Source organism: Coenobita brevimanus, chromosome 66 (genome assembly GCF_032717465.1).
Source record: "Coenobita brevimanus isolate Jiangsu-jjx chromosome 66, ASM3271746v2, whole genome shotgun sequence".
Lineage (NCBI taxonomy): Eukaryota > Metazoa > Arthropoda > Malacostraca > Decapoda > Coenobitidae > Coenobita > Coenobita brevimanus.
In genome coordinates this window covers 25,324,986-25,339,961 of record NC_137019.1, presented here as the reverse complement: position 1 = coordinate 25,339,961, position 14,976 = coordinate 25,324,986, and the positions used below count along the sequence as shown (strand labels likewise).

The window sequence follows — 14,976 nt, the reverse complement described above, 5'->3', positions numbered from 1 at the left end:
TCATCCCTCGTGTTTGTAGGCAGGATATCATTAGAGTGGCTCATGAGTCCAGTTTGGCAGGACACCTTGGAGTGAGGAAGACTGTGGTACACATTTTGAAACACTTCTACTGGGCAGGTATCTTCAGAGATGTTTCTTGGTATTGTAAGTCTTGTCACACCTGTCAAGTTGTGGGGAAGTGTAATCAGACCGAAAAGGTTGCACCTCTAGTTCCCGTTCCTCCTTTTGAGGCGCCATTCACCCGTGTGTTGGTGGATATTGTGGGCCTTCTTCCTAAGACTTCTTCAGGATTTTCTTATGTGTTGACCCTGATTGATATGGCTACTCGTTATGCTGAAGCCATTCTACTTAGAAATATCTCAGCAAAGAACGTGGTTAATGAAATGCTAGGGTTCTTCACAAAGTTTGGTCTGCCCAAGGAGGTACAGTCAGACCAGGGAAGTAATTTCATGTCAAATGTTTTCAAGCAGTCTCTGAAAAAGTTGGGCATCACCCAGATCACGTCTTCAGCTTACCATCCCCAGACCCAAGGAGCGTTGGAGAGATATCATCAAACACTCAAATCGATGCTCAAGAAATACTGTTTGGAACATCAGAAAGAATGGGATAAAGGTCTTCCATTCGTTGTATTTGCCGTAAGAGAATCTCCAAATGAATCATTGGGCTTCTCACCCTTTGAACTACTGTTTGGCCATGAAGTAAGAGGACCCCTTAAGCTACTTAAGGAATACTGGCTGTTGTAGGAAGATGACGTCAACCTGCTGGAGTATGTGATGAAGTTCAAAGAACGGCTGTCCACTGCTTTACAGCTGGCGAGAGAGAATTTAGGAGCTGCTCAGGAGAAGATGAAGACTTGGTATGATAAGAAGTCCAGGTTACGCCACTTTCAGCCAGGAGATCAGGTTTTGATTCCGCTACCAGTGCATGGGCAACCTCTTCAAGCCAAGTTTAGTGGTCCTTATTTCGTGGAGAAGAAACTCAGTGATGTCAACTATGTAATCGCCACACCAGATCGTAGAAAGAACAAGCAACTTTGTCACATCAACATGCTAAAGTTATATCACAGGCGGGACGAAAATAACCCAGTCTGCACTGTAACTGTTCCACCCGAGTCTGCAAGTGAAGTTCTCCCATGCAGTATGAGCCTGAGTGATAGTTTGGGGAAGAATCCTGATATCATGAATGATCCCCAGACTAAGCTTTCTCATCTACCTCCCGAGGAAAGGCAGGAGTTTTCGGCATTACTGCAGGAGTACCCGCAAGTGTTCCGTGCCACTCCAGGAAGAACCACTGTGTTGATGCATGATGTCGATGTTGGAGACGCAAAGCCAATTAAATTGCCTCCTTACCGTGTGAACCCAGTGAAAGTTCCTCTCATTCAGAAGGAGCTTGGCTACCTGTTGGACCACAAGATGATTGAGCCCTGTCAGAGCGAGTGGAGTTCTCCTGTCACTCTAGTCCCTAAGCCAGGTGGGTCACAGCGGCTTTGCATCGACTACAGACGTGTTAATCAGATAACCAAAACAGACACTTACCCCCTCCCTCGCGTGGAAGATTGCATAGACAAAATCGGAAAGACTAGGTATATAAGTAAGTTTGATTTGTTAAATGGATACTGGCAAGTACCTATGACTGAACGTGCTAGGGAGATCTCATGTTTTGTAACACTAGGAAAGACTTTTGCATGTTCTGTAATGCCATATGGTATGAAGAATGCACCAACCACATTTCAGAAGCTCATGAATGTTGTAACAGAGGGTTTGGCAGGGTGTGTTGTTTATATTGATGATGTATTAATCTTCAGTGACAACTGGAAAGATCACCTATGCCATGTCAGTAAATTTCTTGAGCGTTTGGTTCAGGCTAATCTTGTAGCTAATTTATCAAAGTGTGAGTTTGGTCAAGCTATAGTTCAGTACCTTGGGTACGTAATTGGTGATTGACATGTTGCACCACCAGGAGCTAAGGTTCAGGTTATAAGTGATCTTCCCTGACCTAAAAGTAGGAAAGAGCTACAAAGATTTTTGGGAATGGTAGGTTATTACAGGAGATTTGTTCCTAACTTTTCAATTCTTGTATCACCACTTACCGACCTACTGAAAAAGGAAGTTAAATTTGTCTGGACCGATGACTGTGAATCCTCTTTCAGCAAACTTAAAGCTATCCTATTAAGTCAGCCAGTGCTCGCTACTCCAAATTTTGCTAAGCCTTTTAAGATGGCTGTTGATGCAAGTGATACAGGAGCTGGGGCTGTTTTGCTGCAAGAGGATGATCAGGGTATTGAACATCCTGTATCTTATTACAGTAAGAAGTTCACTCCACCTCAAAAGAACTACTCAACTATTGAGAAAGAGCTTTTGGCCTTGATTTTGGGTTTACAGCATTTTTCATTTTATTTGTGTTCTGGTTTTGACCCCATAGTCATTTACACCGATCATAACCCACTGAAATTCCTTAGTAAGTTTAAAGATAAAAATCAGAGATTGACAAGATGAAGTCTACTTCTTCAGGAGTATTCATTAGACATACAACATGTCAAGGGGAAAGAAAATGTTATTGCAGATTGCTTATCTAGACTTTAGACAGATTGTTTTAGAGTAATAAGAAATTTCCTTTGTAAATTTCTTTTTCTTTGTAGGGAGGTGTTACATAGCCTATGATTTCATCATCCTTTGTGTAATTCTAACGTACAGTATGCTGCATGTTTGATCACGAGCATGTTCTACCTCACTCCCCCCCTCCTCCCTTATAGTAGAGTAAGTCGTTCTTTCTGTTGTTCAGAGCAGGAGTGTCAACTCTTTGTCCCCTCTGGCTTCATTTGCGCGTCCTTCTAACAAGTTGTATCAAGCTGTGCCGGCCCGTATATAATGAGCTCAGTCTCTGCATTAATTGCCACTTAGATCTACTCCTCATTTTGCTCACATCTCTGTCCTCCCCTGTACAGTTGTTATTATTGTGAATGCTCAGGAAGTCTCCAACCATCTAGCAGCTGTGTAATTTGAGTATAAGTGTTATTACATTTTGTTCTTGTACTGTATAGCGTAAGGTGTTGATTCGTAGGCCTAGTAAAGTTTTTGTAATTCATATTGTCAACCAATGGTAGTAATATTTTGTATCTGTAATAATATATCTTGCGTTAACTGAGCATTATCCAGTGTTTTCTCATTTTATCAGGGCTGACTTAGATAAATTTACTCATGCTAATTTCGTGTTAATAGAGGCTATTGCAGTTAAACATATATTTAACCTGTTTTTTGCCATTACATTATCCTTATGAGTCCTGAATGTTTTGTTGTTAGTTTGAGCATTAAACTTTAACTTGTAATTTTACCTAACTCTTTTGTTTTGAACCTGGAACTTTACGGGACAGTAGTGATTTTTAGTATTCTCACTTAAAGTGTACATTATCTTTCTCTGTCCCGTAACAATATATATATATATATATATATATATATATATATATATATATATATATATATATATATATATATATATATATACACTAAAAACAATTGGTGCCAATACTGAGCCCTGTGGAGCTCCGCTCGTCACTTCCCCCCATGATGAGCAATTTCCCTTTAGTACTGTTCTCATTCCCCTTTTTCTGAGAAAATCCTGCATCCAACAGAACAGGTTGTTTTGGATTCCTCCTTGATGGTACAGTTTCCAGAAAAGTCTTTGGTGTTGTACTCTGTGAAATGCTTTCTTGGAATCTAAATAGATACTGTCCACCAATCCTTCTCTTTTCTGTAATGTTTCTGTAACTCTTTCATTATAGCTTCATAGATTAGTAACACATGATTTTCCCTTCCTAAAACCGAACTGCCTTTCTGTTATCATACTGGATTCTTCTAAATGGCTTGCCCTAACTTTTATCAGCCTCGTTAGTTGAGTGGGTTCTGTATATTGCCTTTCTTGAATAGGGGAAGAGTGTTTGCTTTCTTGCAAATATCATATAGATTACCTTGATTTAAAGATTCATTGAATATTAAATTGAATGACCTGCTTAACTCTTCTGCACATTCATGTAGCACCCAACCTGAAATTTCGTCAGGATCATATGCCTTTCTTTGTCTGATTTACTTAACTCTTCCTGAACTTTTTATTTCTGATATTTGTATATCTGGTATTATGTGTTGGCATGCATGTTCCATATCATTTCTTTCAAAAATATTTTCTGTAAATACTAATTGGAAATTTTTATTTATCACAAATATCTCTTGTGTATAGTAGATCCCGTCATCCATAATGGATTGTATTTTACCTTTAACTTTGGTTTTGTTTCGGATGTATCTGTAAAATAACTAAAGTTGATCACTACTTTTATTTATAATGTCTTTCAGCTCCCCTCCTTATCGCTGTATAATCATTGCTTGCTTGTTTATAATTGTTATATGCCCTCTCACTATTGTGCCTTCTGTATCTTTTCCACAGCAAATCTTTTTTCTTTTGATTTTTTTTTTTTATATTCTGTGTTAAATTATTTCTTTATTTTCATTTCTGTTTCTTTGTGCCAAGGGATGTAATTTTCGACTCCTATTTCATAAAATTAACAAAACTTTCTAGATATAACATTTAAATCTTGTCCTCTAAGCTCATTTTCCCAATCTGTTTCTATGAGGTACTTCTGTAGGTCATGATATTTGCCCAGTTTGTAGTTTAGGCTCTTCTTGTAACTCTCATTACTGTTAACTATGCCATATGCAGTCCTGAAGTTACAGTTTAATACTGCATGGTCGCTTTTGCTGAATGGAGAGTGATATATTATGATGCCGATATTTTTTTGCCTAGTAAATATAAGATCTGGTACTGATGGGTCATCAGTTCCTCTTTTTCTTGTGTTTTCCTTTCCATGTTGCGTTAGGAAAAACTGCACAAGATCCAGAAGCTTTTCATCCCAACAGCTTTCATGACTTCTTACATCTAGAGTATTCCAATTGATATTTGTATTGAAATCTATAGTTAAAATAATTCTTTTGGATTCCTCTTCCATTTTATGTAGTAATGCTCTTGAACTCTAAATTGTACTTTCTGCCACGTCTTCATACTCGCCTCTTTCCCAAGTGTTTGTTTTGGGTGGCATGTATAAATTTGCCACAATTACTTTCCCTTCAGATGTGTTAATCTCTACTGCAATAGATAATAATGGTGAGGTGGGTTGGTTGGATGGAGTGTGTGGAGTGGCTTGGGATGGGTTGGTTGGGTGGAGCGCGTGGAGTGGCTTGGGATGGGTTGGTTGGGTGGAGTGCGTTTCAACGGTAGTTATGTAAAATGAGCAGCACGTAAATAATACACCCCTGAATATCACATTTCAAAGAACAAATGAAGCAATAACTGAAAGGAGTACTGGGTATATTTGTAATTATTACCCTTTCCATATCTTGTTACATGTGTTATACAGTAGTATCGTTTCGGTAAGCGAGTATACAGTCCATGTTAGGCGAATCTGTAAGTTTCAAAACAATGGATCGCGCTGCACTGATATCAGTGTGAACCACTGGGTAACGATGCATGACGACACGCCACTCATTACCATATACAGTACAATGAAGACCCTACCAACGCTTTGCCGAACCATGGGGCCTTGCTCCATTTGGCGGGAACTGTACCTCCTCGGAATGGGTCGCAAGACCTTCTGAGGCATCACCCCCCTCCCCTCTGTCTCTGTCTCTATCTCTGTCTCTCTCTCTCTCTCTTGTTACAAGAAAATTTCTTTGCCCTAATGAGACATGCCCAAACCTCATTCCGTGCTTGCTGTAGCGATTGTAGTTTTTGGTACAGAGAACCGGGTGGAAAGGTGAAGGGTAAAGTTTTCAGCGCGTGAGTGAATAGTGCTAGATGTACAGTACAACTGAGACGGATTGGAGGAAGAAATGGGTGAAAGAGAAAAACCTTGAGGATCACCATTTCTGATAGCTTAAGAAAAACAAGAGGCCGTCCACTAACTACAGAACGACCACGAAACTTAAAGGCACAGAAACTGGGACAGAAACCATAGGAGGACAATTTAGAAATCAAAGATTTCCTTCTGGCTCTGCCGAAGGCCTTTGATATGTCCAGCGAAAGAGTAATGCTTTCAGTCCCGAAAGGAGGATTACTAGGATTCTGAGAGGAGTAAGACCATCAGTGGAGCGTCCCTGATGGAACACATGCTATACTCAGGATACATTTTTCTTTTTTAATCAGTAGATTCTAACCCCTCACACACACCCTGCCGCCCTCTGTACACAGAAAGCAGCATAAATCATATATCACTGGCTTTGTGATGGTCAGTACTATAACATAAGTAAAAAGGAAAAGGCTAATAAGAAAAAACAATATATAATGGAGCAGATTTATTATCATTTGTATTGAATATTTCATATTTATTCAACCAATGGTTTTCGTGAACATCGATGCGAAATACAATATGCCCTCACTCACATTCCGTCTGGCAGGCGGCTGCACGAACCTCTTAGTTGCCTGTATTAAGTATGTTTTATTTGGTGATCTTGCACTTATTTTTGACGCTAAAATAATTTGCACATTCTTAAAGGTTACAAAATGTGAAAACACGACAAGAATCACAGTGACTTTCCACAGAAATCCAGTCTTAATACAGTTTGCTTTAAAAAACCTGAGAAGGTGCCAAAGTTAATCATTTCAGATCATGGACACAGTGATGATATCGTAATCATCCATTCATTATACATATATATCTATCTACCTATCTATCTATCTATCTATCTATCTATATATATATATATATATATATATATATATATATATATATTGTCCCCCCCTGTGGCGGGGGGGATACAATCTGGCCAAACTATGAGGTGGTACTACTACTCTGCGGCTAGGTTGTGTTAGGAAGAATACTGCCACCGTATTCCCTGCGTGTCGTAAAAGGCGACTAAAAGGGGCGGGGTGAGGGGATTGGGGACCCCCTCCTCTGTTTTTTAGTTCCTAAAAAGAGACAGGTCAGAAAAAGGGATGGGGGATGGAGTTATCCCCGTACCCTGAAGATTGGGTCTATGAATGTGCGTGGATGTAGTACAATTGAGGCTAAAAGGGAGGAGATTGGAAGAATGTTTGTGAGAAGAAAGTTGGATGTGTTAGCTTTGAGTGAAACGAAGATGAAAGGGAAGGGTGAGTCTATGTTTGGAAGTGTGAATGGAAGATTGTCAGGTGTTGATAGAGGAAGGGCAAGAGAAGGTGTGGCCTTGTTAGTGAGTCCGGAAGTACAGCAGTGTGTGATTGAATGGAAGGTGTCATCGAGACTGATGTGGGTGAAAGCGAAATTTGAACGTGAGTTGTGGGTGTTTGTGAGTGCATATGGGCCTGGTAGTGAAAGGGATGAAGAAGAGAGGGAGTCTTTCTGGAATGATGTTGATGAGTGTCTGCAGAGTTTTGGAGCGAATGTGAATGTGGTAATGATGGGAGATCTGAATGCTAGAGTGGGAAATGTAGCAGTTGAAGGTGTTGTTGGTATGCATGGTGTGCCTGGAAGAAATGAAAATGGGGAACGAATGATAGCGATGTGTGTTGAGCGAGAGATGGTGATTGGAAATACGCTGTTTGAGAAGAAAGATATTTATAAGTATACATGGGTGAGACAGGAGGGTGGAAGGGTTGTTGATAGAGCTTTGATGGGCTATGTGGTTGTGTCTAGGAATGTAATAGGAAGATTGTTGGATGTGAGAGTTCTGAGAGGGGAGAGTGGAGGTATGTCTGACCACTATCTGGTAGAGGGAAAGTTAAGAGTAGGTGAGAGCTAGGAGGGTTAGGTGTGGCAGGGAGGTTTTGAAAGTGAGTTGGATACGAGTAAAAGAGAGAAAAAGATAGAGTATCAGGAGAAATTGAAAGATGAGTGGAACGCACTGAAAGATCAGGAAAATGGCAGTGTGGAGGAGGAATGGCAGTTGTTTAAGAGTGCTGTGGTGGGGCATGCAGAAGAGATGTGTGGTGTGAGACGTGTGGGTGGTGGTGTAAGAAAAGGAAGTGAATGGTGGTGCGAGGAAGTAAGTATGGCTGTGGCTGAGAAGAGACGTGCATATGAAGTGTGGCTGCAGAGGAAGGATGAGATGTCCTATGAAAGGTATTAGGAAAAGAGGAATAGGGCGAGAAGGGCTGTGCGTGATAAAGTGGCAGCAGATGAGAGGTGGGGTAGGCGGCTTACAGAGAATTTTCAACAGAATAAGAAAATGTTTTGGAAGGAGGTGAAAAGGGTGCAAAAGGGAGAGTCTGGGATGGAAGAACGAGTAAAAGCAGAGGATGGAAGGATGTTAATTGAGATGGATGCAGTAAGGAAGAGATGGGCAGAGTATTTTGAAAGATTGTTAAATGTAGAGGAGGAAAGGGTGGCTGAGATTGTGGCAGATGGAAGGGTGCAAGGAATAAATGTGTTGGGAAAGTTGAATGATTCTTTGATCACGAAGGAGGAAGTGGAGAAGGCAGTAAAGGAGATGAAAACAGGGAAAGCTGCAGGTATGGATGGGTGTGCTGAAAGGTGGTGGAGTGACCATTGTTGACTGGTTAGTAAGATTGTTGAATGTGTGCTTTGTGAAAGGTATGGTGCCAATTGACTGAGCAAGTGTATGTGTGGTCCCGTTGTATAAAGGCAAGGGTGATAAGTATGAATGTACTAGCTTTAGGGGTATAAGTCTGTTGAGTGTTGTTGGTAAGGTTTATGGCAGAGTGTTAATTATGAGAGTTAGAGAGAGTACAGAGGGAGTGATTGGTGAAGAGCAGTGTGGCTTTAGGAGAGGGAGGGGACGCGTGGATCAGGTGTTTGCTGTGAGACAAGTGTGTGAAAAGTATTTAGCGAAAGGCAAGGATGTGTTTTGGGCATTCATGGATTTAGAGAAAGCGTATGATAGAATTGATAGGGAGGCTTTGTGGACTGTTTTAAGATTGTATGGACTTGATGGTAGGTTATTAAAAGAGGTGAAAAGTTTTTATGTTAATAGTAGAGCGTGTGTAAGAGTGGGAAATGCTGTGAGTGACTGGTTTCCTGTGAGAGTGGGGCTGCGACAGGGATGTGTGATGTCGCCTTCGTTGTTTAATATTTACATGGATGGTGTTGTAAGGGAGGTGAATGCAAGAGTTTTAGGTGGAGGTCTGAGTCTGGTGAATGTTGATGGTGGAGAATGGAATCTGAAGCAGCTGCTGTTTGCAGATGATACTGCACTGGTGGCTGATTCAGAGGAGAGATTGAGACAGTTGGTAGAGGAGTTTGGAAGGGTGTGTGAAAGAAGAAAATTGAAAGTAAATGAGAATAAGAATAAAGTGATGAAGTGTACGAGGTTGGTAGATGGTATAGCTTTGAATGGCGAGTTGCTTGAGAAGGTAGAGTGTTTTAAATATCTAGGGTCACATGTTGCTGTGGATGGAAGAATAGATGCAGAAGTGAAGTTTAGAATAAATGAAGTAGGAAAGGTGCTGGGAGGAATGAAAAAAGTGTTTAGATGTCGTTCACTTAGAATGGATGTAAAGAGAAGGTTGTATGAGGGTGTTATGGTACCGACTGCATTATATGGGGCTGAAACATGGAATATGGGTGTAGCAGAGAGGAAAAGTTTGAATGTAATGGAGATGAGGTGTCTGAGGAGTGTGTGGAGTGACGTGTATGGATCAAGTGTGAAATAATGAAGCGCGAAGGAGAACTGGAGTTGTTCGGGAGATGGCTGGTAGAGTTGAGCAGAGGGTGTTGCGATGGCTTGGGCATATGGAGAGAATGGATAATGAGCGATTGGTGAAAAAGATTACTAGATCTGATGTGAGAGGTGTAAGGCTGAGAGGAAGACCACGAATAGGATGGATGGACAGTGTGAAGAGAGCGCTGGATGCGAGAGGGATGTCTGTTGAGCAAGGAAGAGTGGCTGTGCGTGTCAGAAATAAATGGAGAGAAATTGTGAATGAATAAGTGATGACGCAGCCCTGAGGGGATATTCTCCCGCATTTGGTCTGATCATCTAGTCAGGTCAGGTGCGGGTAAGGGGATGGGTCTGTTATGATGTGGCAGGGGTAAACCAGTTCTGCTGTCGGGCTCTGCTGCGGATGTCACTGATTGCATTGCACAGTTGACCCTTGTGCGGTGTGGTGCGGTGAGGATCTGTCCGTTCTCCCCTTTGGGGCTAAGATGCGAATGAATGTGTTTGTATGGATGAGTAAATTGGCAAGTGTGTCGTCCTGTCTCGGCTACCTCCCTTTCCTTGAGGGAAGCAACCTAGGTATATTAGGTATATATATATATATATATATATATATATATATATATATATATATATATATATATATATATATATATATATATATATATATATATATATATATATATATATATATATATATATATATATATATATATATATATATATATAATCAGCAGCATAGGAATCTGCGACAAGGCTACTTTGTCCCAACTTTTAAGGCGAGAGTGACCAGCCTCACGCCCGTGAGTGGCATCATGTGGGCTATAAACTCCAACCTTTCTCGGGTATAAACCATTAATCTGGTTGGAGCATCTAAATCCACTACACCACCAGAAATTATGTTGTTTGGTTACCGCTCAACATTAAAAAAGAGTTTCCTGGTTTGCAAGAGACCATGTAACTTGTCACTTAGTGTCTAGAAGGCAGCATTTCATCGAGTGAGTGGATGGCGGGGAAACTCACCTATCACAAACGTATAGTCATAACAAGTAAAGCTTATCAGAGGGCGCATACCTCCGCCAAAGCCTATACCGTACCAGACAACTCAGATCACCACCAAAAAGTACATTCTGCCTTGGCCCACGACTCACATAGTCACAAAATTTCATTCAAATTCTTCAATAGCTTTTGAGATATCTTGTGGACAAATTTAGAAAAACGTCCTGAACAGGGACTTGAACTCAGATCAGCACCAAAATTTTATCAACTCCTCCTTGGCCCATGACCCACATAACCATACATTTCGTTGAGATTCATGAATAACTTTTTGAGATATCGCGGACAAACAAGAGAACAAACAAACAAGGGTGAATACATAACCTTTACAATTAACCCTTCGCTGCGATGACTACTTTTATTTAAAATTCTTGCTAGGAGAGACCTTTAAAAATGGTGAGGTTCATATAACCTTTATTACCCTCTTTACTGCAAAAGGTATCCGAGTGGAATTTAAAATATGCATCTAGTACACGCTATCAGAGATGCCTAATATTCTGCTCACGTTTGCTGCTGAAACTCGTTAATGTGGCGGAGAGCAGTTAGGGGGAGTTTTTAACTCATACGACGCCAGATCATCCCAAGCTGAATAAAATCGTCTGGCACTAGCAAGAATAAAATATTTAAAATATACGTCGTCATCAATATCCCAAAGAAAACTCATAGAATCCAACAATATCAACACTTTGCGACGCAGTAAGTGATCTGGGAAAAGACAAGTGGACACACATACGCGAAAAGGGTAAAAAAAAAAAAAAAAAAAAGTAGTTGGATGTCATCATTAAGAATGCACAACAATCTGCACACAGCATCAAAAACTTTTAAACCTACATGACAACCTAACCTCAACACAAGTAACAGTAGTCACTGAATTCCACATGCAGTCAATGTAGTTTCGTCCCGTGCTAGTCACGCGTGTGGTTATCTGGCCAGGACACATTTCTTGCGGTGCTGTTGATCAGGACTTTCCACGCGTCTGGGTTCTGGGGGTCGTTGAACAAGTTTCTGGGCACCCTTTGACACATGCTGCTCCCCACGAACCATCGGGCTATTTGAGTGTGATGGCTGGGTGTGGTGGAAGTGTGGACGAGATGGCACAGCTCGCACAAACTTCCCCGAACGTAGGCCTTGAAGTACCCGCGCCACAGATGGTACCTGAGGGCAACACGAAAAGTGCAAAAATCTGATACACTGACCATACAGACAGTTGTATGGAGTTATGTTTCTGGGGAAATTGCTTTATCGAGAAGTTTGAAAGATAAGCAGTAATTCAAGGGGTTAATCCATTCGGTCCGAGCACGTTATTTTTAGCACGATCTTGTTACTGCCAGACGATTTTATTCAGGTGAGGTGAGCTGTAAGGGGAGTATGGGTGAGTGAAGGGATTAATGAAGGATTTATTTAACTTTTTTCTGTTCCAAAATTATCTCCTGAGCTTAACAAAATCGTCCAGAGGAAAAAAAGAGACAGAAATGTTTACAGTACTGTATATTTCTGTGAGAAAGAGTAAGGTGAAAGTATAATAAAAAAAAGTGTAGGATGTAAAGCACTTAATTAAATATAATTAGAATATACTTATGATGAGAATTTGGTAACAATGAAATAGTCACACAGAAAGTGTTTATTTTCAACACTTATTGTAACACGGGCTTTTGTAAGGTGCACTTATTCAACACCAATATCTTATATCAAAGTTGGTATCCTTTTAGCACTTGTTTCAAGTGGTTTCAGTGATAGCTTCAAGTCATTAAATGATAGGTTCGACTTAAACTTACTGAAGTCCTTGATTTTTATTTTTTTGTCCCGTGTTTAAAGCGCCTCTCTGGATACACGTAATCGTCTAGCATTGTCTTTTGGATCGTATCTGAACACATATATAACCTATATCCTAACACTAAATATTAACCAGTATTTTGGTGTTGTATCATTGTTCCCCAAGTAAATATTAAAAGCAAAGATGTAAATATTATTACCCGTCCCCGCCCCGGAGGGGCTTGGGGACGGGTATTGTTTTCACTCGGTTTGTCTGTTTGTTTGTTTGTCAGTCTATCTCTGTTAACAACTTTATGCGAAAACTAATTGTGCGATTTTGACTAAAACTACAGGGAAGCTGGGCTATGACCTTCTGATCACCTGACTAAAATTTGGGCCAAATTGGGCCAAGGTCTAGGCTGTAGGCCTAAGAAATGTAAAAAAAAAAAAAAAAGGTAAGAATTCGTTTTTCGCAATAACTCCCTGCATCTTGTAACCCCTGGGGGTAGGGGGGTTTCAAGAATATTCCCCCAGTATCCCTGCTTGTTGTACGAGGCGACTAAAAGGGTTGGTGGTGGGTTAGTGCCCCACCCCGTAAAAAGAACTAAATAAAAAAGCGAAAAAAGCGCCTCGGACCCGGACGGACCATACGTTGACGACTAAGGAACGGACGAAGGACATTCTGAGGGTGGGAACATGCATGTGAGAGGAGTGAATGATGAAGTGAAAGAGAGAGAGATTGTTCATGTGCTTGAGGATGCAAAAGTGGATATATATGGATTGACTGAAACTAAATGGAAAGGTGAAAGGGTGAGAGAATGGGGATATGGTTTAGGTAAATGTGCGGGAGTCAATGAGAATGAGAATGCAAGAGAGGTAGTATGTCTGATGATAAGCAAGAAGTGGAAGGAGAATATAAGAGAGTATGGAACAGTGGGTGCAAGGATTGTATGGGAGAGGATGAAAGTAGGTATACAAGCGTGGGCGATTGTATGTGTATATGCCCAGACAGAGGATCGAGTGGCAAGAGTGAAAGATGAGTTTTGGGCGAGAGTAGAAGAATGTATGGACAAGTTTGAGAGGAGCGAGAAAGTGCTGTTGATTGGAGACATGAATGGCAAAGTTGGGAATGTATGAGTGGATGGAGTGGTTGGTCAGTGGAGTGTGCCAGCTGAAGTAGATGGGAATGGTAGTGCTTTGGTGGACATCTGTGCTTGTAAGGAGTTGGCAATAGCCAACACCTACTTTCGTCATAAGATGATCCACTGGTTAACATGGGGAGTAATGAGGAGGATGGATGGTGAACTTGTTGAATGAAAGGCAATGATAGACTACGTGTGTGTGGATGAACGAATGAGAAGACAAGTGTTGGATGCAAGAGTGTGGAGAGGGTGGGGGAATGGAGTTTCAGACCATCACTTAGTGATGGCCAAGGTAGAGCTGCAAAGAAAGTGGTTGAGGAGACGAAGGGGAAGACAGGAGGAAGCAGCTCCTGTGAGAAGAGTGTAGAAATTGCAAGATAGTGAGAAAATGACAGAGTATAAGAGCACAGTGGAAGAAAGATTGGGAAGGTATGAGCTAGAGCAGATGGAAGGGGTGGAAGATGTATGTAAGATATACACGGAAGAGATAGGCGCAGTGTTTGTGGTGTGAGGAGGAGATGCAAGGGTGTGCAAGGGACAGCATGGTGGAATGATGAGGTGAAACGAGCTGTGGAACAAAAGAAGAAGGCATATAGTGAATGGTTAGCAAGTAGAGGTAGGGGAGAAGATGAGAGAGAGAAGAGAGAGGTATATGTGAGCAGGAGAAGGGAGGTTAAGAGACTTGTGAAGAAGAGTAAGAAAGTGAATGAAAAGTCTGGGAGGAATCTGAGTGTGAAATGGAGGGAGAGTAAGAAGTTGTTTTGGAAGGAAGTAAAGAAAGTAAGGCAGTGTGGAAGGGGAAATAGTAGGGGAGTGAAAGATAGGAATAATAGATTGTTGGTGGAGAAGAGAAAGAAACTGAGATGGAAAGATCACTTTGAGGATTTGTTGAATGTAGAGAGTGAGAGCAGTGCGAGTATAAATGGTCGGGGAATGGCTGGGAGAAGAAGAGATGAGAGGAGGGAGGAAGAGATCAGTAGGGCGGAAGTAGTGGAAGCGATGAAGAAGATTAAGTTGGGAAAGGCCCCAGGAATTGATGGAGTGTGTGGTGAAATGCTTAGGTATGGGGGTGAGATTGTTGTGGAGTGGATATGGAAGTTGTGTAGATTGGCTTGGGAAGAGGGAGGGGTTCCAAAGGACTGGAAATCAGGTATAATTGTTCCTTTATACAAAGGAAAAGGAGAGAGAGAAGTATGTGGTAACCATAGGGGTATTTACCTACTTAGTGTGACTGGTAATTTATATGGTAGAATACTCATTGATAGGGTTAGGCATATGACAGAGGAGCTAGTTGGAGAAGAACAAGGGGGATTTAGGAAGGGAAAAGGGTGTGTAGATCAGATATTTGTTCTAAGATGTTTAGTGTAGAAGTATCTAGAGAAGGGAAGGAA

The 14,976-nt window shown here is 41.1% G+C and overlaps 1 protein-coding gene across 1 annotated transcript in view; it reads right to left on the bottom strand.

Annotated features, from left to right (window-relative positions):
• Window positions 1-11,510: 11,510 nt before the first annotated feature.
• LOC145405314 (alpha-(1,3)-fucosyltransferase C-like) overlaps window positions 11,511-14,976 on the bottom strand; it is a 69,330-nt gene continuing 65,864 nt past the window's right edge. The window contains exon 6 of the mRNA XM_080276735.1: window positions 11,511-11,846. Within this exon, the coding sequence (XP_080132861.1) occupies window positions 11,597-11,846 (250 nt within the window). The 3' untranslated portion in view covers window positions 11,511-11,596. The remainder of the gene's footprint in view (window positions 11,847-14,976) is intronic.